General features: G+C 53.8%; 2 protein-coding genes across 6 annotated transcripts; one reads left to right on the plus strand and one right to left on the minus strand.

The window, feature by feature from the left end:
- Positions 1 to 30: 30 nt before the first annotated feature.
- LENG1 (leukocyte receptor cluster member 1) lies at positions 31 to 4469 on the plus strand. The gene is made up of 4 exons (XM_075999010.1): positions 31 to 432; positions 2215 to 2385; positions 3137 to 3402; positions 4168 to 4469. Exons 1-4 carry the CDS (start codon positions 301 to 303, stop codon positions 4385 to 4387), a joined length of 789 nt encoding a protein of 262 aa, XP_075855125.1. The 5' UTR covers positions 31 to 300; the 3' UTR covers positions 4388 to 4469.
- On the minus strand, positions 4427 to 22652 carry CNOT3 (CCR4-NOT transcription complex subunit 3). Of its 5 annotated transcripts, none has more exons than XM_012770817.2 (18): positions 22368 to 22652; positions 17359 to 17433; positions 17180 to 17247; positions 16865 to 16939; positions 16632 to 16721; positions 16245 to 16373; positions 16044 to 16139; positions 14587 to 14806; positions 14361 to 14494; positions 13759 to 13815; positions 11954 to 12344; positions 11734 to 11857; positions 10316 to 10514; positions 7592 to 7691; positions 7296 to 7494; positions 7033 to 7165; positions 6236 to 6361; positions 4427 to 4803 (listed from the first exon to the last, which is right to left on the minus strand). In XM_012770817.2, the coding sequence occupies exons 2-18, from the start codon at positions 17381 to 17383 to the stop codon at positions 4705 to 4707; spliced, it is 2265 nt and encodes a 754-aa protein (XP_012626271.2). In that variant the 5' UTR covers positions 17384 to 17433; positions 22368 to 22652; the 3' UTR covers positions 4427 to 4704. The 5 variants fall into 5 exon arrangements, with proteins under 5 accessions (XP_012626271.2, XP_012626268.2, XP_075855106.1 ...); XM_012770814.2 differs by having other exon boundaries at positions 14587 to 14809; XM_075998991.1 differs by having other exon boundaries at positions 4427 to 4854; positions 14587 to 14809.
- Between the last annotated feature and the right edge of the window lie 3158 nt (positions 22653 to 25810).

Genomic DNA, 25810 nt, shown 5'->3' on the forward strand with positions numbered 1-25810 from the left:
CGCGAGAAGACTTGACGGGCGTGCCAGCCAATCGGCAGCCGCATCTGGTAGCGTCAGGGGCAGGACCACTTGTGATTGCCTCAGAACTCTGATGAGAGGCGGTCGCTAGGCGACACCTCGCGCAGCACGTCCGGGGTTCGCGCATTTCAGCCAATCGCCTGTCGCTATAGACCCAGGGGGGCGTGCCACTGGTCGGGGGCCAATCTGTGGCCGAGGCAGAGAAAACGCGGAGGGAGCATCCTTTCGCCAATCGGAAGTGCTAGGAGGCGGGTGTGCCAGTCCGTGGACAGCTACGGCGCCATGAATATTTTGCCCAAGAAAAGTTGGCATGTCCGGAACAAGGACAATGTCGCCCGCGTGCGGCGTGATGAGGCCCAGGCCCGGGAGGAGGAGAAGGAGCGTGAGCGGAGGAAGCTGCTCGCTCAGCAAGAGGTAAGCTGCGTGTCCGGCCGGGAGGAGCTCCCGAGCCAAGCGCGCAGGCGCCACGGTCAGAAATCGGGAGTGGAGTCGTGAGCAGGCACAGTGCGCCCCGTGTGGTGCTAGGTGCTGACCCTATTTTGGGGGACGTTTGTTTGCTAGCCCTGTGCCCACCTCCAGGAAACTTCCCTTGATCTCACCCTTGCCCTGATTTCCCCCAGTGATGTACTTCAAGTGATCAGAGCAGTGCTTGGCACAGAGGAGCAGCTTAATATTCGTAAATTAATAAATTGACCCTTGGACGGTTCAAGGCAATGATCACTTTTTAGTTTGCTTGCAAAATCTATTTATTGAGCACCTACTATATGCTCACTCCATGCAGAGCGCCTGACTTGCTAAATCGCTCATAAAGACCATTCGTTCTTGGAGGCGCGCTGTCATCTCCATTGCACAGAGAAGTGAGAAAGGGCATGGGAGAAAATCAGTGGGACAAGCCAAGTTCCACACTATTGGGGGAGCTCTTTCCCTGCACTGACCCCCAGAAACACACAAAGACCAGAGAATTTCTGCCTAGCGCCTTAATCTGGTTAAAACCTTTCAGTCCCTTAGTCTGATCCTCAACAGTGGCTGAGAGGTAGTCTAGGCTTTTTTTTTTTTTTTTTTGAGACGCGAGTCTCACTTTGTTGCTCAGGCTAGAGTGAGTGCTGTGGCGTCAGCCTAGCTCACAGTAATCTCAATCTCCTGGGCTCAAGCAATCCTCCTGCCTCAGCCTCCCGAGTAGCTGGGACTACAGGCGTGCATCACCATGCCCAGCTAATTTTTTGTATATATATATATATATATATATATATATATTTTTTTTTTAGTTGGTCAATTGATTTCTTTCTATTTTTAGTAGAGACGGGTCTCACTCAGGCTGGTTTCAAACTCCTGACCTTGAGCAATCTGCCTGCCTCAGCCTCCCAGAGTGTTAGGATTACAGGCGTGAGCCACCGCGCCCGGCTTAGTCTAGGCTTTTAAAATTCACTTTTACCAGTAGAAATTGCTAATCGACTTGGGGTGGTGACTTGGGAGCCGTGCCTGGAATCCAGATGCTTGCTTGGTCCAATGCATAATTTAACTGCCTTTACAGCTGTCTTACTTGTGTCACTTGAGGTTGGGATCCCCTCTGGTTTATGCCAGTGATCTCCCAACCAGCCTTGATGACCCACTGTTTACTATTTGAAAGGCAGTTTACAAAACCCAGGTGGTGCTTCATGTGCCCATTCTCATCTCAGGTTAGGACAGGTGACACTTCTGGGATCCCACAGTGCCCATGCTCCCATTCTTACAGCCCCCAGCACCATGGGCTGCCATTGTCTGTGGTCAGCACCAGACTCACAGTTCCTTTTTTTTTTTTTTTTTTTTTTTTGAGACAGAGTCTTGCTTTGTTGCCCAGGCTAGAGTGAGTGCCATGGCATCAGCCTAGCTCACAGCAACCTCAAACTCCCGGGCTCAAGTGATCCTCCTGCCTCAGCCTCCCAGTAGCTGGTACTACAGACATGTGCTACCATGCCCAGCTAATTTTTTTTTTCTATGTCTATTAGTTGGCCAATTAATGTCTTTCTATTTATAGTAGAGATGGGGTCGTGCTCTTGCTCAGGCTGGTTTCGAACTCCTGACCTCAAGCAATCCGCCCGCCTTGGCCTCCCAGAGTGCTAGGATTACAGGCGAGAGACATCTCGCCCAGCCAACTCACAGTTCCTTGATTCACCTCTAGGTTCTGTATGTCCTGACTATAATTTCCATTCCCCTCAGGCCCGCACAGAATTCCTACGGAAGAAAGCCAGACATCAGAACTCGCTGCCTGAGCTCGAAGCAGGAGCCCCAAGTTCTGGCCCTGTGGACCTGTTTCGGGAGCTGCTGGAGGAAGGGAAAGGGGTGACCAGAGGCAATAAAGAGTACGAGGAAGAAAAGCAACAAGAGAAAGTAAGTTGGTGTCATCCACTTCATCAGAGGAGTCATGAATAGAGCTGGGGATGAGAGCACTTTAGCCATGGAGGTAAGACTAAGGAGTATAGGGACATAGAGAATTTGGAACAGTACCAAAGTGGAACATTCAAGTGTTGGTTACTGCCATCTGGGCGGCCACAGGGCTTGGAAGTGGAAGCTGGAGGCCCCCAGCTGTGGACTGCTTAGGTAAACCTTTCAGGTCTTCAAACTGGAGGGGTCTCCAACCTAATGTCAAAACCCTACAGGGATTTGAGAAGTGTTAAGGAGCTTGGTAAAATGTAAATCAGTGTCACTCACTCGTTCTGGGATTTCCCATCAAACTCTGTACTGCCCAACCTCCGCAATCACTCCTCTGCTTGGCTTGCTTGCTTCAGGATTTTCTTCAAGTATCTGCCCAAAAGTACCTGCCTTTGAACTCTGAAGTAGCTCCACCTCATCCTCCCTTTCCTGTGCTTTCTGTTACTGCACCTGCAATTGTCCCGAGGGCAGGAGCTCAGCCTGCCCTGGGTCTGCTGCTCCCCCCCCCCCCAGCATCTGGCATAGTTGGTTTTTGACAGGCCTTTGCTGCCAATTTATTGCATGACTGGTTTTACCTCCCCAGGACCAGAGGCTCTCAGGTCAGAGCACCCCAGGTTTCCCTGTTATCACATCCAGGGATTCTGAAAGGAGACACAGTTGGTACACTAAGTGACTATATACTGTCTCTTGTACTTTCTGGCCCCCTCAGGAAAGGCAAGAGAAAGCTCTGGGCATCCTGACGTACCTGGGCCAGAGTGCAGCAGAGGCCCAGACGCAGCCCCCTTGGTACCAGCTCCCCCCAACAAGAGGAGACCCCTCACCTGGCCCAGGCCCAGATGAGAAGATCAAGAGCCGCCTGGACCCTCTGCGGGAGATGCAGAAGCATCTGGGGAAGAAGAGAAGGCACAGTGGTGATGAAGGCATTCACAGCAGAAAGGACAAGAAGGAAGGGTCTGAGAAACAGCGGCCCAAGGAGTAAGAAGGAAGACCCAGCCCCAGAACAGACCAAGGCCCAGACCTCCAGGGCATCATAGCAGCTCTGGTCGGGACAGGCGGGGACTCAGCCAGGGTCTGGGTGGGTAGAGAACAAGGTCTACAGAGTTGAGCCTATTTTCATAACACCATTTGCCTTTTTTCACGCTCATTCTCAAGTATGCAGTGCAGGTTCCAGAGGTGATTTGATGTGTGAAGACACCACTGTTCTCAAGGCTAATGGCACAGACACTCGTTTCCAAGACTCCTCAGTTTTCTTTTCTAATTTGCTATATGTTAATAGATACAACCTATTTAAACAAAAGCTCTTCAGGGTCCTCAATTTTAAGAGTATAAAGGTGTCCTAAGACCAAAGAGTTTGAAAACCACTGGGGTTAGACAGTAAAAGGTCTATGTCCCTAGGGTGCTATGATCCTGAGTGTAGCAGGGGTACACCAATGACGGGCTCCTTTTTTCTATAGGAGGAGAAACTCAGGCCCTGAGAGGGCCAAAGAGTTGCTGAGTATACTTTCTTGATCTCAAGGGGCACCTGATTGTAAAGACTGGGGCAGACAGAGCCCACAGGAGGGAAGGCCCAGATGCTTGCCCACGGCATCCCAGCACCAGATGGCTTCCTTCCAGCAGGCCTCAAAAGCTCAGGCTGGGAACAGGCAAGGGGTTCCAGGTGGCAGCTCTCTCTACAGAAGAGGCTAGGGGAGGGGCCTCCTAGGAACCACCAGCTTTCTAACCTGACTCCATTCCCCACAGAACCCCATCCCTGGACCGGCTTCGAGCTGAACGTCTCCAGAGGGAAGCAGCTGAGAGGGCTCGGGCAGAAGCCTTGCTGGCCCGGGTCCAAGGCCGGGCACCACGAGAGGGTCAGCCGGAGATGGAAGAGACAGATGACCGCCTGCGGCGATACAACTCCCAGTTCAACCCCCAGCTGGCCCGGCGCCCCCGACGACAGGACCCCCACCTTGCTCACTGACTCCTGAGGGGGTACAGGAGAGGCCGCTGCTGCCAGCCGTCATATAAAACTATTTATTCATAAATATTTTCCAAAATGAAAATAGGTTTACCAAAAAATGTCCCTCACTGGGGAGGGGAGGAGGGGGCAGCCCTCGCCCCCGGGCCCCCCGGGCGGGGCTGAGAGGAAGAGAAAGCCTCCCAGCCCCCTCCCTACTTCCCGGGAGAGGGGGATGCCCCATGGCTTGGGGCCTCCCCCAGTCTTCCAGGGCAGGGCCCTCACCTGGGCAGGGGGATCAGCATGCGGGGGGAGGGATTGGGTGGAAGGAGGGGCCGGTGTCACTGGAGGTCCCGGTCCTCCAGGTAGCGGTACTCAAAGGTGAAGCCTTCCTTCTTCCGCTGGCCCCACTTCTCGTAGTCAAAGTAGATGTAGGTGCCCTGGCCGGGGGAGAAGGCGGTCAGTGAGTGGACGAGGAGGTGGTCTGGGATCTGGGCCGGACCAACAGACAAAGGGGGCAGTTCTTAGATGTGCCAGGCACTGGGCTGACTGCCCTACACACACACGTTCTCATGCCACCCTCACAAAGCTCTTCTCAGGTAGCAAACGTCATCATGCCCACTTTAGAGGAGGAAATGGAGGGAGCCGCAGAGAGGTTATGCCCAAGGCCAGGTGTGTCTGCAAAGCATTCCACTGCTTCCTCGATGGCTGCAGCTTTTGAGCACAGGATGCTCTCGTGCCGAGTACAGGACGCATGGCCTAGCATTTAGTCTTCACAAAAACCTTGAGGCAACGGGTACCGACACCCTCATCCTAGAGAATGGAACAGGCTCAGAGTCTAAATCCAAGCACTCTGCAGGGACATTTTATTGGTGACAGTAGTGATGTGGGAATTTCTGAATGACTAGATGCCCTGTAATGTATAATTAGAGGATGGTTTTGGGCCAAATCAGGATGTGATCGGAGAAGTCTGTAGTTAATGTCTGAGGACACAGTGGGAGAGGAGCTGGGTTCTGAATGAGTCTGAAATGCTTCAAAGAACGGCAGCCTGGGAGAACTGGGGGAGGGGACTGAGTTCTCTGAGGATAAGGACCTTATAATACTCCATCCCATGAGGGGGCTTGGCATCAGGGAAATATTTAGTGGGAAAAAGTCACTGTGGAACACACCAACTAGAAGTAATTTGAAAAAAGAAAACATAAATCCATGACGCTTACTATGTAGCAGGCACCATTAAGTACTTACATGTTATTAACTCATTTAATCTTCATAACAACTGCATAAAGTAGGTCCTTTTACCCCCATTTTTACAGATAGGAAAATTGAGACAAAGAAGTTCAAGTAACTTGCCCCAGGTCACCCAGCTAAAGCTGGGCTCAAACCCAGCTAGGCTGGCTCCAGAGTATTTGCAAGAAGTGGGAGTGTCCAATCAATTATTAGAACATGTGAAGGCCTTTTAAAAACAGAGCTTTCCCACTGAAAATCTGCTAAGCCCCTGCTCTGCTGCGGGCTGGGACATGGAGGTGAAGGGGCGGGCCATCAAGGTCCCTGTGCAATAGAGCCCACAGCTTGGCGCCAAGAGAGAAGCCAGTGAGGAAATCTGACACTCAACTGAGAGTGCTGAGCATCGTGAGGTTGGGGCACCAGACTGGGTGGGTCCAAACAGGCTTCTCCAAGGAAGGGACATTTGGGCTAAGACCTAAAGGAGGACTAGGAGCCAAGTGGAAGATAAGGAAGTATCCTGGGCAGAGTCAACAGCCTGAGGTACTAAGCCAGCTGAAGGGTGGAGGTAAAGGGAACAGAGGCCCGCAGGGGCTTCAGGGTCTCTACCCCGACCCTACCACTGGGACCAGAGGGGGCAGGGGCCCTCACCTGCTCGAACTCATCCGTGATGGTCTTGGGCTCCTCGTGCCTCTGGAACCACATCATGTACTTGGTATGGAATCGCCATGATTGCTTTTTCAGGGCCTTGGCTGCCAGGTACTGTGCCTTAGTGCCCTGGTGGGGGAAAGGTGGAGAGGGGCATCAGGGGACCCCCAAACCAGGTAGGGAACTGGGGGACAGGGCAGGGCATTAGGGCTGAACCGGGGCCCCCGCCACAGACCACAGTCGGGCTGGAAAGTCCACTTGGAGACGGGGCTGGGGGCACAGAACATACCAATGCTGCTCAGGAGAAGGAAAATGAGACAGGAGGTGAAAATTGCTTTCAGAGAAGCTTTGAAAAGGAAGAGAAACTAATGTGTGATGAGAGCTGAGAAAGGAGGCAATACAGATTTCTCAAGTGGGGATGTGGGTGCTTATCCATGACTCACTGGGGTCAGAAGATTGGCAGTTCCCTGCCAATGGGCAGAGTGGAGGGATGGCCTAGACTGAAGGAACCCGGCGAATGGAGCAGGGAAGGGAGCTGGGCCTTGCCGGAGAGCAAAGGGAAGCAGGCTGACGCTTGCCTCAGTGGACCAGCCTTGCCCTCAACCCAAGCAGTTCTAATACCTCTGGGCTGGAAGTGGGAATAGATTGGTTTGGGGGGGGCCCAGGACTAGGGATAGGGAGAGGGTGCGGTCCCAGTGGCCGCAGTGGGGCACCCACCTCACCCCTCCAGCCCGAGGGGGGACAGCGGCGGTGGCGGCGAAGCCGGGGGGCCCGAGGCTGCCCCGGGGGCCCTGCTGTACCTCCAGATAGTAGAAGATGAAGAAGAGTGTCTCAGTTGACAGGCGCTGGTAGAACTCCACGGTGTCCGAGTGTGGGGGCGGCATCTGGTGGTGGTAGGGGGGCGTCGGACAGGGGTTCCGGGGGAGGTACTGCCTGTAGGAGCAAGAAGAGGGTCAGTGCCAGCTGCCTACTAGCTCCTGCCCTGATCTCAAGAGGGTATTCAGACACTCTCCCTCAGACTTGGGAGTTCTGGCCCACATCCTCCTTTGCTGCGGCCCCTCACCGTATCCGCTCGGAGTCAGAGGGGTGGGGCATGTGGTGCCAGGCGGCCTCTTCCATGGCCTGCTGGTAGAGCTGCTCCTTGGTGAGAGGTACAGGGCCCAGGGGACACACACCCAGTGACAGCGGTATGTTCACCTCTGACAGCTGCAGGGGCGGCTGGGCGGAGGCTGGAGGTGCTGACGTGCTGCTCAGGATGATGTCTGTGGGGAGCAGCAGGGCCGGGCCCTCTCGGTGGTGAGGATCGGACAGGGGCCAGCCCCTCCTCTTCGGCCTTCCCCACCACCCTGGGACCCTCACCTCGCTCAGTCAGATGCAGCGTTGGCACAGGGTCCTCAATGCCAGAGCTGATGGCTGCCCGCTCTGCCATGGACTTCAAGGAGCTCAGAGGCTCGGGGGCCTGGGGAGGAAATGAAGGGCCTGGCCTAAGGGCCTGGGGCAGAGAACAGGGCTAAGGTGAGCAAGCAAGGCGTGACAGGGCCCTAGACGCTTGGCTGCTCTGCTGGGAGGGCCGTGGAGAGTCAATTATTCCTCAAGATCTACCCATGACCTGCAAAAGTATCAGAGCTGCAAAGAAGAAACTGGAAACCACCAAAGCATCCATCAACAGAGGACTGTCTAGTACGTGGGACTCTCTGCTGTGCGGTGACTTTGGAAATGTTAGTTCATGACATACTATAGAGGAAAAAAAACACAACCTGCGGAATACATAGTATGCGACCATTTTTGTCACAGGACACGCACTAGCACATGCTCCTCTTCTTAGGACACCTCTACGCTAGAAGAGCACCTCCTCGGCTTCCCTACCATGTGGCATCTTAAGGAGGCAGGAGGTCTCATCCTCATCTCTCTTCCCGAGTGGTGTGGGTGACTGGGACCTGCCCCTCTGCAGTTGAGTCTCCTCTGTGGTAACAGAAGCAGGTTGGGCCTCCAGACCCCCAACCCATAGCACCCTTTGTTCCTGGGGTCACCACAGATTTATATTCACTGTAGTCAGGGCTGGCTCCCTCCATCCACCCTAGCTTGAGCAGTTGTCCCTTTTTTTTTCTGAGATAGAATCTCACTCTGTTGCTCGGGCTAGAGTGCCGTGGCGTCAGCCTAGCTCACAGCAACCTCAAACTCCTGGGCTCAAGCAATCCTCCTGCCTCAGCCTCCCGAGTAGCTGGGACTACAGGTATGCACCACCACACCCGGCTAATTTCTTTCTATATTTTTAGTAGAGATGGGGTCTCGCTGTTGCTTAGGCTGGTCTCAAACTCGTGAGGTCAAATGATCCGCCCGTCTTGGCCTCCCAGAGTGCTAGGATTACAGGCGTGAGCCAGCACGCCTGGCCGAGCAGTTGTCCCTGACCCCAGCCCTGTGCGCTACTCCCTGCAACCCTTCAGCCACCAAGGTGCATCCATCTCACTTCCAAATCCCCCCAATGGATCGCGTCCCTGTGCCACCTGCTCCACATAGCCCAGGCCTGTGCTCTCCTGCCCAGACTTTCACACCACCTCCCCCTATTCTGTCCTCACCAGCCCTGGGGGACCTTTCCAATGAAGTCTTAAGTTGTCCCTTTTCCACTCAAAAACCTTGCTAAGGCTCGCCACCACCCACCTCAGTGATTCATTTTTGTTTTTAAAGGTGAGAGTTGTGTCCAGCCTGCATAGCATAGCGTAGCCAAGACCCCATCTCCAAAAAAAAAAAAAAGGCATGCACCCCTTTTGAGAATCTCAAAGCTGCTGGGTTTTTTTTCCAGAAAAATACATACACCACAAATTTCCTGTCCATAGTATCTCTGAAATTTGAATGCTTCCTCTGGGCCAGAAACTGTTCCAAGAATACTATATGGTGGGTACAATCACAATTATTTCCATTTTCCAGATGAAGAAAGTAGGACACAGAAAGGATAATGCCAGGATTTGGACAGTCTGGGCAAAATTCACACAGCTTCCCCGTGGAACCTATACAACACACTGGCTCTGCAAGCCAACTCCAAGCTCCTGCTTCTGCCATGTCAGTCCCTTGGTAATCAGGACCCCACTGCCCTGTCCTTCCACATCAATCACAGCCCTACAGCCAGTGTCCTTCCCTCTGCAGAAGGGACACCTCTATCTTCCCTCTGCTGAATGCTGCCCAGCCTCCTACCTACCAAAGCAGACCAGCGCCCTTCCCAGAGCTCCTCCTGCAGCATCAGCACCCTGACTCCACCCCTCACCCTGGCTGATGTCTCAGCTTAAACATCACCCCTCAGCCTGTCTCCCAGGGCAGGTCAGATAAATGCCCACAGTTCCCTCCTCCGTGGCTGCCCCATCAGAAACCGCTCCCTCCACTAGCCAGGAAGCTTCCTAAAGGCAGGAACCAGGCTGCATTTGCCTGGCACAAAGCTTGGCCCACGGCAGATTTCAATAAGTATTTTCTTTTCCTTCTTTTTTTCTGAGACAGAGACTTGCTCTGTCACCCTGGGTAGAGTGTGCAGTGGCATCATCATAGCTCACGGCAACCTCGAACTCCTTAAGCTCAAACAATCCTTCTGCCTTGGCTTCCCAGAGTGCTAGGATTACAGGTGTGAGCCACCACGCCCAGCCAACAAGCGTTCTCTTGACCAAAATGGTTTGTTAGAAGGGAAAGAAGGTATTGAGTCATCACATGAAACAGAAAGCACCAGTGTGTCTTGTGAGGAGAAATGGAGCTAAAGACTGAGGCCTGGAGGAAAGATGGAGACAGAAACCCAGAGAGGGCAAGTACAACCAAGGGGAAGGAAAGAAACCCCAAGAAACAGAGACAGAGTCTCAGAGACAGCTCAGTGGGAAGTATGAGAGTGCCCAGAGACCAAAGTGAGGGTACAGGTGGTACAGAAAGCCCTGGAGAAAGAACAGGTAGGTGCCAAAAGAGGACAGAAAGCCAAAAAAAACCGAGATCCCGAGAGAGTGAGGGTGGTTCGTCAGAGACCTGGAGGAAAGGAGACAGAAACATCTAGAGCAAAGACAACAGAGCCAGGTCAGAGGCTCTGGGCCCACTGGGGATGTTCAAGGAGCCCACCTTGATCTCCGGGGCAGTGCTGAACTGCGGAGGTCCGTTGAGCAGGGCACCGGCTGCCTTGGCCTCGCTGAAGCTGGGTGTTGGGGAGCTGGGGGGATTCACAGGCAGCGGCACGAGGAGGCTGGGTCCCCCTGAGTTGTTCCCTGAGCCTGGGGCCACACCCCCAGCCCCAGTTGGAGCTGCTGCACCGGGTTCCTTTCTGAAGAGAGAGGATAGAGAAGGGGAGGGGGCTCAGAGCAAGGTCCCTGAGACTGAGTGAAGAGGGGAGAACCCACACAAGATGGGATCTAAGAGGGGTGGGCTGAGGGCAGACAGATGGGAGAGAAAAGTGGCTCTTTTGGGTAAAGGTAGAACCTAATCTTGGAATTATTTCTCATCAGTGAAGTAGAGCTATCTGGAGGTGGGAATGAGATGCTCAGGGTGCTCCAATAGAAGGGCACAGGCTAAAAAACGGATAAAGGGGGGGATGGCCTTCTGGAACAGCCCATGGAGGAGGAAGGTATGGGAGTGACTGTCCCAATCACAAAACAAGCTGCCTTGGGCAGGTGGACATAGGGCAGATGCCCCTCTAGGGCAGCTCAGCTGGAGCTGGAGCAAGGGGCCAGGGAAGCAGGCCTTGCACTCAGCCCATGTGGAACTTTTTTTTTTTTTTTTTGAGACAGTCTCGCTTTGTTGCCCAGGCTAGAGTGAGTGCCGTGGCGTCAGCCTAGCTCACAGCAACCTCAAACTCCTGGGCTCAAGCGATCCTCCTGCCTCAGCCTCCTGAGTAGCTGGGACTACAGGCATGCGCCACCATGCCTGGCTAATTTTTTCTATATATACTAGTTGGCCAATTCATTTCTTTTCATTTATAGTAGAGACGGGGTCTTGCTCTTGCTAAGGCTGATTTCGAACTCCTGACCTTGAGCAATCCACCCGCCTCGGCCTCCCAGAGTGCTAGGATTACCCATGTGGAAGATTAAGTTCTCTCCTGGGCCATTCCTCTGGCAAACAGGTGGACCCAGTGAAATGGTTTGACCTAAGATCTGGAAGAGCAGCTAAAGAGAGGAAGGAGGACTTCAGGATATTTCATTTTGAAAAGCAGAATACTGACCCCTCCAGCAGGAGTCAGGTGGCCTCAGGCAGGTAACAGAAATGTGGAGGGGTGGTTGGTGGGGCTCCCGAGAAAAATCCCAATTAGATGAAGATATATTTTGGAGCATTCTAAAGGGCAAAGTGGGGAAGCCAAAATATACAATGTCCCAGCTGGAAAGAAGTGGGGACACAACACCTAACCAAGGTGGAAGACAGCTCACTGGACATTCTAACTAGCAAGAGCAGGGCCCAATTCCCATGCCCTGTGGTGACAGGGGAGGCCTAGTGCCTCTTTGTGCCACGAGGCTGCTGCCCCCAACCCTGCCAAAGGCCCAGACACTCACGAGGTGCTGGGAGGTGGGTTGTGAGGGCCGGAAGGGGGTCCCAGAGCCTGGTTGTTGGCGTTGTTGCCCCCACTGCTGTTCAGAGCCACCTCTGCCGGGCTGTCTGCCACAACTGAGCTGTAACCTAGGAGGGGGAATGAAGAGCAGATGGAAAGAGGCTGCCAGCTGCTACCCAGCCCCACCGCAGCCCTGCAGCCTACCCCGCCAGCTCTCCACTTACTGGTGGCGCCATTCTGCTTGCCAGCACCTCCGCCGGCACTGCTGTTGCTACTGCTGCTGCTTCCTCCGCTGCCTCCACCACCTCCGCTGCCTCCCCCACTAGGCTGGACACTGGGGGGCCGGGGCTGGGTGGTGTTGGGCCCGCTGGGGGCCGGGGGTGCCACAGCCTGGGCGTAGGGGGCAGGGGTACCCGAGTTGTGGCTGGGAGCTGGACTGGCCTTGGGGCCCAGGGCACTTGGGGGTGCTGCTGGGGCAGGGGCCCCATTGTTGCCAGGGGTGGTATTCAAGGCAGAGGCAGCAGGCGGGGGGCCGGAGGGGTAGGTGGGCTGCACAGCTGGGGACTGAGAGTGCTGGTTGCTGTGGACAGGCTTGGAGCCATTTTTGGCTGGAGACTGCGGGTGGGAAACAGCAGAAGGTCAGCACCCAGTGGGCCGGGCTGGTGCCCACTCCCCCCAGGCTCAGGCTCCATTGTTGTCCCACCTGCCTCCTCTCTGGTCTGTCTCCAGCTGCTCCCGCCCTCCTGGGGACCCAAGTGACGTGACTCACCCCCATGGCTTCAATCACCTTCATGCTTAAAACACTCCTGCCCAGCTTCCCAAGTCCTGCCCCGACACCTCCCCATGGATGCCCCACAGGGATCTGACACACAACATGGGTTGCCACTCAAAGACCCATGTGCCAGACAACAGGGAACTAGTGGGAAACACCTAAATGTCCTCGATATGAGATTAGCTGGGGCAGCCTAACATCCAAGAGCAGAAGGAAAAACGGGTGTAAATTGGACAGTAATTCTGAGTACCACTTAAAGGGTCACAGAAGCCACTTGCAGGGCCAGCAAACACGTTCCACAGCACCCCCACTCCAGCCAAGCTGCTGACAAACAACTCGGGCAGCTGTACCTAACTGCCTTCTGGACTTCCCCTGACTACCCTACAGGCACCTGCACTCAGCAAACGCCAAAAGGGACTGCCCACTCACTGTTTCCTGGGATCAGTGCTTGGCAGTGGGGGCCTGGGAAGGTGACTGAGCCAGGCCAGCCCCCTGGGAGTCACTGACTCAGCTTCTCTCCTCACCACCGCCTGCCCCTACCACCCCTCTTGCTGCTCCTGGGTCCCCACACCAGCCCCATCAATGCCTACTCAAGGTCTCCCCTTTGGGCCCATTCTGTCCAACTGACGTTATTCCTCTGCAGCAGTGTTTCTGAAAGTGTGCTTCTATCTTGGGGGAGATGCTAATAAGGTTAACAGGGGTCACTGGGGGGAAAAATTCTGAGAAACGCTGCATGTCACCTTCTACTCTCAGAAACTTGCAATGTACATTAGCCAGGGAAGGCCCCATCACTTCTTAGGCATGCTTGTTCCCTTCAGAGCTGGTCCACAAAGCCTAAGCCCCTCAGCCTGACCACCTCAGGCCCTGTGCTCACACTGGGACCCCAGGCCCCACAGACCTGCCTGGCTGCTTCATCTCTCAACATTCCCAAGTTTTCTGTCACAACTCTCCCAAGTTATCTGCTGCCGTCCCTCCCTGCCAAGCAGACTCGGGCATTCCTCTGAAGCCCAGGGCACGTGCCATCCTAAAGGAGCATTTGCTGGCCGCCAGGTCAGGCTTGTGGCCTGTGCTACCCCCTTGACCACAGCATCAGCCACCTGTGTGCCTGCCCTGCCCACCTGCCCTCAGGACAGCACTGATTTCTGATCCACCTATGCCCCCAAGTCCAGCACTATGGCCAGCCCTCAGGCCTCAATAAGCCTTTGGAAACCAATGAATAAGCAAGTGACATGCCCATCAACACAAGCTCAGACCCACCTGGCTGACTTCGCTATCTGTTGAGCGTCCTCTCTTCTTATCATCTTCGGAGTTTTCCTGAGGTAGGGGAGGCAGAGTCAGAAACCTGTGTGACTCTAGGACCCCCAACAGAAGCCAATCTTCGAACACCCCAGGGACTGGGCCCAGCTGACTAACCTTGCACCCTTCAAATGCCTGCCCTTGACCTCCCTGGAGAAAACCACCTAAATTCAGGCTCCTCAATGTCCTTGTCTTCTGGGAACCAACATTCACCCTCCAGCCTCTTAAGGATCCAGGAACCCACTCTCTCCTTAGGGAATCTAACCCTTGGATCCCAGCCAGCTCCCCAGCCTCCTCAGGCACCCCATGCACCGGCCCCTCCCACCTCCCACACTCAAACCTAGAATAAAATGACCAGGGATTCAGGGTCCACCCCATCAGCTCTGTACTAACCGCTATGGACCCAGATGTAGGATCTGAGCCACCCCAAGAGCCTAGACCCTGGATACCTAGATCCTTGCTTCCTCAATTACTCTCCCACAGCCACTTCTGAGAGACCCAGGCGTGTCACCTTGACTCCTGCCCCCCTGGAAATAAGTTACTAGTGCCATGTTGGGCCTCACCGTGGTACAGTTGGCTGGGCTGGGCGGGATGGGAGAGCTGGAGGTGGTCGAGGTGGGTGTGCTGCTGGACTGGTTGAAGATCTCATCCTCCATGTGGCTGTGGCTGGGGGGGGAGGTGGCGACCAGCGCCTGTGCTGTGGGGGAAAGGGGAGGGGCATGTTTAGCTAGCAGGGAAACCCCCTCCTGGCCCCAACCCACTGCATCATGGCCAGCCCCGGGGCCTCACGAATGTCCTCTAGGTCCAGGTCGTCATAGAGAAACTCATTCTCCTCGAAGTCAGGGTCCTGGGATGAGTCGACATAGTACTCAACATCGTCCTTGATCTTGCGGATGGCGTCAACGAGGATGGAGTCATTGTCCAGCATGCGCAGGATGGTCTCTAGCATCCGCACGTGGTACCGGTGCTTCTCGATGTGCCGCTTCAAGCCCTCAATCCGGTCCTGCTTCTGCTGGCGAGCCCAGGGCCAGGCTCAGGGGCTGCTGAGCACCTGCCTGTCCCCTCCTGTCCCCACAGAACCCATCCTCAGTCCCTGACCCCTGTGGAGACCCAGAGGCTCCACTCCAGCCCCTTCCAGGGTAGGGCAATATGAGGTCTGTCCACCCTCTGATCCCTGTGGGGACCAATTTTAGGCTTCTGCCATCTTGGGAATCCCACTGTTCCCTTAATACACCCTTTCTGGCTCCAGGAATATCTGGAAACCTCTAAAAGACCCAGTGGTCCCTAAAAGAACCCCACAACCTGGCCCCTAATAGTACCTCACCTGACGGCTCAAATCTCTCCACTGTGCCCACCAGCTCCTACCACCTTCTGGGATATAGATCCCCCACTGCCCCTCCACGTCTTGTTCCAACAGTATTAATGATAACCTCCAGGCTTGCTGTTTAGAATCATGATGATATCTGTCATCACTAGCCCCCACTCCCAACCCTACAGGAGCCCAGATTCTTAAGCCTAGCACCTGCCCCCCAGAGGCCCCAATTCCTTTCAGGATTTGACTTCTTAGCCTCAGTTCCAAATCCCTGCTCTAATAAAGGACCCATCGTCTCCCTGGCTCCACGCCCCTGGTTCCCAAAGCCCTCAGACTTGATGCCCAACTCTGGCACACCTCTCACTTCCCAACCTTCCCCCACCCCCAGCTTCTCTAAGGACCTGGCTCTCTTTTCCCCATATTTCCTGTGGCAACAAGTAGATACAGTTTGTATCCCTTTGAGCTCACACCCTATAATCCTGAATTTTTGGAATCTCGGATCTCAGCATCTGGCTTTGTCCCAGACCACTCTTTTCCTTCAGGCCAAACTCACTGGTTTAGGTGTCCTGTTTTATCTCTTCCCACTGGCTCCTCACTAGAATTTGGGGCTCTCTGGGTGCTATGAGGCCTCCTACCCTGGGTGTCCTTCAGGTCTCGCACTCACTGTGCAGCCCAAGCTGAACCTGAGCTCATTTTCTCCAAATTGTGCCTCTTCTCTGAGGCCTCACTGTCTACCCAGACACCCAGGGTGAGATTCCGTCTTACCTCCTCTCTCCGTACCACCTAACTCAGCTGCAAATCCCTAATCTCAGCTGTTGGCCCTGTCTACCTTAGGAATCAGACCCCGTAGCCCACGAGCCTAAATGACTGGGTCTCCCATTCACCAGCCCATTCCCATCCCCATCCTGTGGGCTTCAGGCCGCCCCACACTCACATCCTTGTCGCCCTTCTTCTTGCGTGTCTGCACCGACAGTGACTCCACTTCACTCTCAAACTGGTCCACCTGCATGTTTAGGGTGTCGATAGTATTCTGGGGGGAGAAGGAGGAAAGAGGAAGGCTGTCAACCAGAGTTCGCGTGTACGCTCAGGGCTCAGGGCCCCCCAAGTTCACCTCCTCTTCTCTACCCCAACTCACCGTGAGCCACTGGCCAACCTCTTCCTTTTCCTTCTGGGCAGGGTCCACCTTCTGGGCCAGACCCAGGCCCTCCTTGCTATAAGCTTTGGTCTTAGTCTCTCGTTCCACAACTTTGAACCGTTCCATTTGCTGTAGAGAGTGCAGTTGGCAGGGGGGCTCTCGAAGGTGGGAAAGGAGCTGACTAAGGGCCAGCAGCCACTCAACCTGAGCCTCATGACCTCATCTTCTGGACTCTGAGCCCACTGCCTCCCCCTTCCTTTAGGCGCACAGACCTTATTCCTCTTGGGGAATCCCTGGTGGCTGTTCTACCTCTGCCCCCTGGGGTCCCAGGAATCTGGTCACCTCCCCACCTCTCAGGGACCCAGACACCCAGCTCCAGGCTCCTACCGTCTCAATGAGCTTGCGGTTGTCAATAAGCTGCCTCTTGTCCTTGATCTCGTTGGACGCTACCCATGTCTTGATCTGGTCCCTCAGCCGCTGCAGATGGGAAAAGCAAGAAGGTCAGATATCAGGACCCAGGAACTGCGGTCCCCAGCTCCTTCTCCCTGGGACCCAGCAGTCCACTCTCCCAGTTCCCTCCACCCTCAGGACACGAGAGTCCAGGCCCCTAGCCCCCTCACTTGTAGCTTCTTAATCTCCTTCTTTAGGTCAGCCTCATACTTTTCTTTCTGGTTCGCGTTGGCTGCATTGTGGAGCTGAGGGATGGAGAGAATTCAGGAGTCAGTGTGCAAGTTGCCAGCCCAGTCCACCAATGGCTGGACCAGCAGTGCAGATGCAGTCTCTCTCCTCCCTGTGCCAGGGACTCTGGGATGCCCCCCTCCCCGCCCCTCAGCAGGTGGATATGCAGGCCCTCACTCAGGTCAATACCCAGAGATCCTGAACCTCTGCCTATGCTCTCCTGGGAGACCTAGATTTTCAGGGACCTGCCCCTGTACCTTCTGCCAAATATCTTCAAACTGCTCCACACCCTCGGACACCTTCTTGAGGCAGCGATCAATCTCACCTGGCCAGGGAAGAAGAACACAGTTAGAATCCTGCCAAGGCATCAGGCACCAAAGAGTTCCCAGAAGAGAGAGCATGTGGTCATACGTGCAGTGGGCCGTTAGTGGAGTACCTTGGAGTTTGCGCTTGTCCGCCATCTTCCCTGCCCTACAGACGCACTCTCTTCATACTCTCTTGGAGACGGACGCTGCTAGGAGAGAATGAGAAGGAATTAACATCTATTCCCTGGTTGGTCCAAGCCCAGAAACATAGATGTGGTCAGAAATAGCAAGCCAGGTGGATGATAAAGGGAAGAAGTCTTTACTATCTGATGATAAAGACCAGACCCAATTCCCCTTATGCTCCCTTGATTGCCCTGTGTAAGGTCTGGCTGACAGGGAAACTCTGAAAGTCCGCTGAAACAAGGAAAGCTATATATATATTTTTTGTATGTCTCTGACCCAGGAAGTGGAAAATTCCTAGAGCACTGAGCACCTTCTCCTCAGATGACACTCAAAAGGATTTTTCAGAGCAGGACGAAGTCATGCAGCCCATAACTGACTGCTGGGACAAAGGCATCAGCATTGGAGATCACACCTTCTACACACAAGGGCTGGGCACAGAGGTCCCTTGGAGAGGTCACCTCTTGGACAAGTTAGGAGACAAACAGAACTGCCATCTCACAGAGAAGGGCCTGATATATGTGTACATGTGCGTGGTCTGTAGGTGAGGGAAGGGAGGTTGGGGGTGGGGAACAATGAAAGATACCTAAAACTATGAAGAGCTGAACCTACTCATACATGCCAAGCAGAAGAGGGCCTTGCACCGCCAAGAAATTTATTCCAGAGCAGAAACCTTAATCCAAAGGAGATAATACTCCTAACCCCAAGAGGCTGATACCAACAAGAGTTACAGATTTGGGGGCAGAAGGCAGTACCAAGAGAAAGCTGGGAAAAGATAGAAATCTTACAAAGAGGGTGAAAAGGTACCTTAGCTGTGAGGGAGCCGATCTGCACACACAAAGGAATCCCATATCAAATGTATTGGTAACTTAGACTCAGGGAAACATACACCACCAGGGCAGGCACCCAAAACTTAAAAGATAGGGGCATCTTTACCCTAAAGGAAGTTATGTGCAACCCAGAGGGATGAGATCAGAGGGGAGTTACCAGGAGCTTTAGTTTAGGAAGAAGCCACATCTTAGGGCCTGACACCAAGACCAGAGAACCTTGGGTTATGATAACAGGACTTCTAAGCCAACAGCAGAGATTTCCTTCCTAGCAGATAGGGGGCCTATACTGAAAACCATGGCTCCCTGAGATCCAGGGGGTGCTCCCACTCTACTGGCACAGGGCAGGGGTACCCCAGAGCAGCCCTTAACTGTAAAGACAGAAACAGCCACGCTGAGGACTAAGTGCCTCAACCCAGAGGGAAGTCATACCAAGAGGGTCCTTACCCACAAGGAAGGGAAACAGTCCCAACTAGAGAACAGTCCTAACTAACAGAACTTTGCAATGTTGGAAATGTTCTATATTTGCACTATCTATTGGCCACTGAATACTTGAAATGTGACAAGTACAACCGAGGAACTGATTTTCATTTTTAACTAGTTACTCATCACTATATGTGGCTAGCAGCAACCATATAACAAGCTTTAGAACAAAAGGCCAATGAAGGATAGGGCTGGTAACTTAAACCCAGGGAGTTTTTTCCCCTACCCCATAGGGACCCATTCTGAGTGGTAGTAGGGAAAAGTGCTACCGTAGACTTCAGTCAGCTTAAATCTCCTCAGTAAAAGACTCAACCAAAAGAATAGCAGGATCCTCAGTCCAGGGTCACCTAACATGCCATAGTCTCCAAGGCAAAGCAACTAGACAAAAGGACTCAGGAGATAGTGCCACAGAGGGAACTCAAACTGAGGGGGGACAAGTAACTTTTATCCAGGGACCTTGCACAACAACACAGAGATGTGCAGAGATCCTGACCAAAGTCTTAGCTCCAACATCCCACCACAGAAAAGCCTCTTACTGCATACGGGGGATGGGAATGTTAAACAAGAGCTTATGCTCCCTCTCTCTGCCCCACAAGCCCAACAGAGGGTCATGGCAGGTATCCCAGCCCAGAGGGAGATGTCTCATGGTTTACACCCCTTAACAAGGCACTCAAGACCACAGGGAGGTGATCCCCTCCCCAAGTCCCCACACTGAAAGGGTTGGGACCCCAGTGCAGGGGAGGCAGTGATACTCCCACAGAGGGGAGACTATACTGTGGCAGCAAGAGAAGGAAATCCTGAACGAGTCAGAAGCAAGGTGCCAGGGGAAGAAGAGCCCTAACACAGAGAGGTGATGTTTCAGATAGAACAGTCCGACATCAAAGTGGGCAACAGCTGAGACCCAGAGGGATAACACCTGATTTGGGGAGAGAGCCCCTCTGCAGAGAATGGACAAGTTCCATAAGCCCAAGGTACTCGTCCCCTAGAGAGGCTGGAGCCTTAGCCCACAGTGGAGACAACACCCCTCCCTGAAGAAAACCCCCTATCAAGAGGGTGTCTGTACCTCAGATCACCCCAGCACAGGACCAGAGAAAAAGGAAGCTAGAGCTTGAGTCTTGAAGCAGAGATGCCACCACAGAGCCACATCTGCTCTGGGGGAGGAGGGTGTCCCACCAAGATCCTCCACGGGTATGTAATTATTGCAAGGCCCACTCTGAGGCAGGTGGATACGTTAGGCAAGGAGAACTTGCACTCTAACAAGAAAGGGGTCTCAAACAACACGAAGGAATCTGGGAACCTTGGCCCAGGAGGAGACTTACCTAAGAGGATCCTTTGTCCAAGAGGAAAGCAAATCCACGCAAGGAAGGAGCTAAAAGGCGTGGGTAGGCTGAGCAGTACACCAGACCCACAGGAACCAACACCTAAAATGATGGGCCAAAGCCAATAACAAAGTGCCCCCCAGCTTCACCTCAGGGGAGAGGGCACCACCACACAAAAAGACTTGAGAAGGGCAGGAGAGGGTAGAAGGCTCAAGTCCTGGGGAGCTAACACAAGCAGTCCCTAATACTGGGGGCTATCACATGCCCACAGAGGTCTGGTACCATGTCTGAGGTGCCTTTGATCTAAGAGAGCTTCCGCCTCAATGGCCTGGAGCTCTAGGAAGTATGTTGGAGGGTGATCCTCAATCCAGGGGAGGCTGCTGACTCAGCCACACAGAGGCTCTGGAAGGTGGATGTGTTAAGTCCTGGGGTATAGATAGTTATCTCCCCATTGAGAGGCCCAATACCAAGGGTGGAGAACTGGGAATCCCCACCTTGGAACACCAGAGGAACCTTTAATCCCAGAGAAGGTGACTACACCAGGGTCTCGCTCCCTCAAGTCTCAGGTGCCTTAAATCCCCACAGAAAGGAACCTTTGCCTTTGTCCCATAGAGTGTGAAATCATGAGAGAGATTGGTAGCATTAGCTGAGGGCACCTACATCTAAAAAGGGTGTTTACCCTCATAATGGGGACACACACAGACCACGGACACCTCAAATGCATAAGGACTAATACCAATACCAAGGCAGGCAGGAACCTTATCCCTGGGGGAGGCAAGACCAAGAAAAATTCCTTACCCTAGAGAAAGCAAATCCCAGAGAGAAAAGCCCACACCTCACAGTACAAGAACCTCAGGTTTAAGAAGCCTTATACTCCTAATGGGTACCAGCAGGGTGGGAAGTGGGTAGGTGTGAACCCTTGTTCTACAACTGCTAACACTCAGTGGGTTCTTTTGGTGATGGTAAGATTACATATCCACAGTGAGGGATCTGACATGAATATGAATACCAAGGGGAGTGGGTTCTTGGCCCCTGGAGAGATGATACACCAAAGATAACTGGTGTGGCTAGAGCTAGAAGCCTCACACTGAGGCAGGCGACAGCTCATGTGGTGAAAGAAGTAGGGAAAGGTGTTCAAAAACCCTTACCAAAAGGGCAGAAGGGTAATCCTGGGAGAGGTGACAGCCCCTGCACTGAGACACAGGTACTACTTAGAAAAAGGGGGACTTTAGCTGCCTACCATGGGAGCTCCCTAACAACATGGACAGAGTGGGAGCTTAGGAGGTTTCACCAAGAGAAGATGGGTACCTGAGACCCAAAGGAGCTAAACAGCCCACGACATGACATCACAAGGAAGCCCACACCCAGAGAGACAGACAGTTTGGACCCAGGGGGAGCTCACATCTACAAAGCCAGAGGCAGACACCAAGACCAAAGGGGTAGAAGGGCTCAGGCCCAGAAGTGGGCAACATTGACGGCAGTCCTGAATCACAGTGAGGGGAAGTCATGCTCCCCTAAAAGGAAGGCTCCCTGTGCTGCGGGCTGTAGAAGCTTTAGTCGTCTGGGGTACTTTTCACCATGAAAGAGAAGAGGTGCATACTAAAGTAGAAACTTTGGCTGAGGCTCTAACTAAAGGAGCTGGCATTTCCATTTTTGGGGAGTTTATACTCTACTCGATCTCCAAAGAGGCTCCCCCATAAGATACGGAGAGGAAGCTGGAACCTTAGATGCAAGGGGTTATGCTCCAAACAGAAGAGATGCTACCAACGGTGAGGAGGGATGCGGAGACGGGGGCCCTGAAGGGTGACTCCCCACGCCCAACAGAGCCCTTGTCCTGGAGGGGGCCTTGCACCCCCTGACACCACTGTGAAGGGGGAAGCCTCGGCGCGGAGGCTGCCCACAACACAAGGGCCTAAAGCCGAGAGGGCGGGCACCGGGGACCTGGGGCGCCTCCATCCTTCCAGCCAAGAACCAATACCGACGCGGAGAGGGGCGGGCACCTCGCTCACGGAGGGTTCGCACCCTCACACCCCTACCCCAGGGCCCGACGCGATGCCACGAGGGGAGGCAGCGGCGGGCGGGGCGAGGGGTCGGGTCGCGGAAAGACCCCCGGACGGCGCTGAGGGGTGTGAAGGAGGAGGAGGAGAGAGAGGGCGAGAGGGAGGGGGCTGCGCCCCGCGCTGCAGAGGCGGCGGCAGGGGGCGGGCGAGGGGAGGCCGTGTCGCGACAGACGGAGGTGTCCCCCAGGCGGGAAGCGGCGGGGAAGGCGGCCGATGGCGCCGGGGGAGAGGAGGGGAAGGGGTCCGGCCCAGTCGAGCCTGACGCTCTCACCACAGGAGCTGGCGCCGCCGCTGAGGAGCGTATCGCGACAGGCGGGGGAGGCGAGCGCCCGCCGCCTTTTTCTCGCGCCCCGGGCCCGGGCGCTATCGCGATAGCGGCGCGAAGCGGAAGTGGGGTGGGGGAAGTGGGCCCGGGGTTGTTCTGACGACGGGGGTCGGGGCTCAAGGGAGGCCGCGGCGTCTGCCGATGGCTCCGCGGAAGCTGACCGGGCCCGGTCCAAGATGGCGGCGGAGGAGGCCTCCCCTCCTCTCTTCTCGTCTCTGGCGCGGGTCGGCCCCGAGCCCCGAATATAGGCCTGTCATTGCTCCTGCTGCACGTCGCTCTTGACCCTCAGAGGCACCCTATTGGCTCCTGGTAGGGATGCGACCGGCCCCTTCTTGCGGATTGGACAATCTTTTCAAGGCGCGGCGTTCGATTGGTCTCCCGCGCAGCCTGCTACGATTGGCTCAGATGTTCCTCTCTGCTCCTCCTCCTCCTCCCGCCTCAGGGCACAACACGCCAGCGCGAGGACTCCTGCGTCAATCAAGAGGCCTGTGTCATGCTGATTGGATATACCCGCCCCCCTCTCCTAAACCAATTGGTCAAGGGGAGGAGCTAGACCGATCAGGGGCGGGAAGTCGTCCGTCAAGTTTAGAGCCTTTTTTAATTGGTTTGGGGAGTATATTCTGCCCTGAAGCCATTGGTTGGTCCTGGAAGTGGGTGGGGAAGGCGGAGGAAGGCATGGAGAGTGGGCATTAGAGGCCGCGTACCTAATGGGAGACAGACAGGTGCCTTCAAAGCGGGGGCCGGGTCGAAGCCATCTACCAATCAAAGCAGCCACGGGGCCAACGGGGAGGAGCTGGACAAGAAAGTCCACCCCTTTCTCTTCGTTGTCTCCGGCTGTTAGCCTCCGTGCGGGTTTGGCCAATAGTGTAGCGAGTGGGCGGCACCTGCTCGGGAAGCGTGTGAAAGAGGGTGTAGCTAGCAGGTGTGGGACTTGGCGCATCCTTCCACGTCCCTTGCGTCCGGGGCAGACAGGTTGGTCCCCGTCTCTCAGTCGCATTATTTTCCTCCAAGTGCCTCTGTGTTGGCACATTTCTGAAATGCATGATTTGCTGAATGAAAGAAGGAAGGAAGGAAGGAAGCAGAGACAGTGCCTCTGAGTCCCTGGCACCATGCACAGCAAAATTGATTGGAAGCGCGAGGCATAGAGTTTTTGTCCTGCTCTGACTGGGTATATGACCAGATGGTGGGGCAGCCGTTCTTTGCAGCTCCGTTTCCTGAGTGTTTTGAGGACGCTGCAGAAGGTAGAGATGAGATTGGCTTTCTCCTCCCACGGTTGCCTCGGTAATGCCTGCTCGTTTCAGATCTCAGCTCTGTTGTCTTTTCTTGAGGAGAAAACTTTCCTGACCACTCGTGCTGGGTGCTCATGTGAGCCTTGTTTGTTGGGATTTTTTGCACGTGTACCGTTATTTTTGTAATTATTTGGGTGCTCCCCACCTGGATTTTGAGTCCGGACACTTAGCAAGCAGGAAGCAATCAGTAACCAATTTGCTGAATGAATAGATGAAGGAATGTGAGGAATGACTTGTGGCTTTCAGGAACTGGTAGGCATTTGCCCAGGGTCATACAATGGAGATAGAAAGCCAGATACCACCCCCTCTTCCTCTCTAGGTGGAGTAAAGTAAAATAAATCCAGGGGAAAAGTAAACATACACGGAACCCTTCCGTTCAGCACCACCCGCGTCAGAATCGCTCGAGGTGAGAGAGGGAGGGATGCTTGTAAAAATGTATAGTCTTTGGCCTGCACACAGACCTACAGGAGGGAAGCCTAGGGATCTGTATTTTTAAACTCTGGTGATTCTTGGCATTCCTTAGCATTTGAGAGTTATCGATCTAGAGCTTTGCTATTCCAAGTGAGGTCCCTGGATGGAGCAAGGCTTCACAAACTTCTCAGATTTGTTAAAATGCAGATTCTGATTGAGTTTTCAGATTGTGCTTTTCTAAGGAGCTCTCAGGTGATGCTGATGGTTCACAGTTCACACTTTGAGCAGCAAGTATCCAAATTAGTGATTCTCAAACTTGGCTGTAATTAGAAACACCTAGGGAGGCCAGGCTCAGTGGCTCACACCTGTTATCCTAGCACTTTGGGAGGCTGAGGCAGGAGGCTTGCTTGAGGCCAGGAGTTCGAGACCAGCCTGAGCAACATAGTGAGACTCCCCCGCCCCCATCTTGACCAAAAATAGAAAAAATTAGCCGGGCATGTTGGCGCATGCCTGTAGTCCCAGCTACTTTGGAGGCTGAGGCAAGAGGATTGCTTGACCCCAGGAGTTCAAGGCTGCAGTGAGCTGCTATGAGTATGCCATTGTACTCCAGCCTGGGCAACAGAGGGAGACCCTGTCTCAAAACAAACAAACATCCTTAACGATTGTACCGCCATAATATTCTGAAATAAAAAACAAACAGGCCAGGCGAGTGGCTCATGCCTGTAATCCTAGAACTCTGGGAAGCTGAAGCGGGTGGATTGCTCAAGGTCAGAAGTTTGAAACCAGCCTAAGCAAGAGTGAGACCCCTGTCTTTACTAAAAATAGAAAGAAATTAATTGGCCAGCTAAAAATATATATAGAAAAAATTAGCCGGGCATGGTGGCACATGCCTGTAGTCCCAGCTACTCGGGAGCCTGAGGCAGAAGGATTGCTTGAGCCAAGGAGTTTGAGGTTGCTATGAGCTAGGCTGACACCAGGGCACTCTATTCGGGGCAACAGAGTGAGAATCTGCCTCAAAAAAATAAACAAAAAACCACACTGAGTGAACTTAAAAAAAAATTCAGATACCTAGCCTTGCACTAGACCAGCTAAGTCAATTTCCAAGGGCAGGAGCCTGATATGAGTAATTTTTAAAATTCCTGAGATGATTCCAATGTGCAGAGCTTATCTAACAGCCACTTACAGACTTTTCGAGAGCAGTGGATTCTCCAAGTGTGCTTTTGGATGAGCATAAACCATCACTTGGGAACTTGTTTGAAATGCACATTTTTGGGCCCCACCCTGGACTAACTGAAACATAAACTCTGAACCCAGCAACTATGTTCAACAAGCCCTCCAGGTAATTTGGAAGCATATTAAATTTTGAGAATCTCTAAGAGTAGGTAGAACTGTAAGGTCAGGTGCCTTAGATTCCTTTCTTGAAATTCACATCCTCATGTCTCCCCACCCTACTACCCACTGGCAGATGCCAGATACAGTTTGGCCAGAAGTGATGGGGGATTCTGAACAGAGTTGTGGACAAAGGGTCCTCCCTGGCAGGCTAGTATGCAGAGATCAGCAAAGATGGTCGTTTTCAAACAAGGCTGACCTAAAGCCTCAGGGACAAAACTGGAGAAACAGGCATCCTGGGGTAGTTTGGCCATTAAGAGGAACCTCCTGGGTGTGTAAACTTTTTAACCTGAGGGAGGA

This window comes from Microcebus murinus, chromosome 32 (genome assembly GCF_040939455.1).
Source record: "Microcebus murinus isolate Inina chromosome 32, M.murinus_Inina_mat1.0, whole genome shotgun sequence".
NCBI classification, from domain to species: domain Eukaryota; kingdom Metazoa; phylum Chordata; class Mammalia; order Primates; family Cheirogaleidae; genus Microcebus; species Microcebus murinus.

Coding starts and splice junctions, on each gene's coding strand:
- LENG1 (XM_075999010.1), top strand. CDS start 301: ATGAATATTTTGCCCAAGAAAAGTTGGCATGTCCGGAACAAGGACAAT. Junction 2,386..3,136: donor AAGAAAAGCAACAAGAGAAA/GTAAGTTGGTGT, acceptor TGGCCCCCTCAG/GAAAGGCAAGAGAAAGCTCT. Junction 3,403..4,167: donor GAGAAACAGCGGCCCAAGGA/GTAAGAAGGAAG, acceptor CATTCCCCACAG/AACCCCATCCCTGGACCGGC.
- CNOT3 (XM_075998991.1), bottom strand. CDS start 17,383: ATGGCGGACAAGCGCAAACTCCAAG. Junction 16,140..16,244: donor AGGTTGGCCAGTGGCTCACG/GTGAGTTGGGGT, acceptor TTCTCCCCCCAG/AATACTATCGACACCCTAAA. Junction 7,166..7,295: donor TCTGACTCCGAGCGGATACG/GTGAGGGGCCGC, acceptor TTGCTCCTACAG/GCAGTACCTCCCCCGGAACC.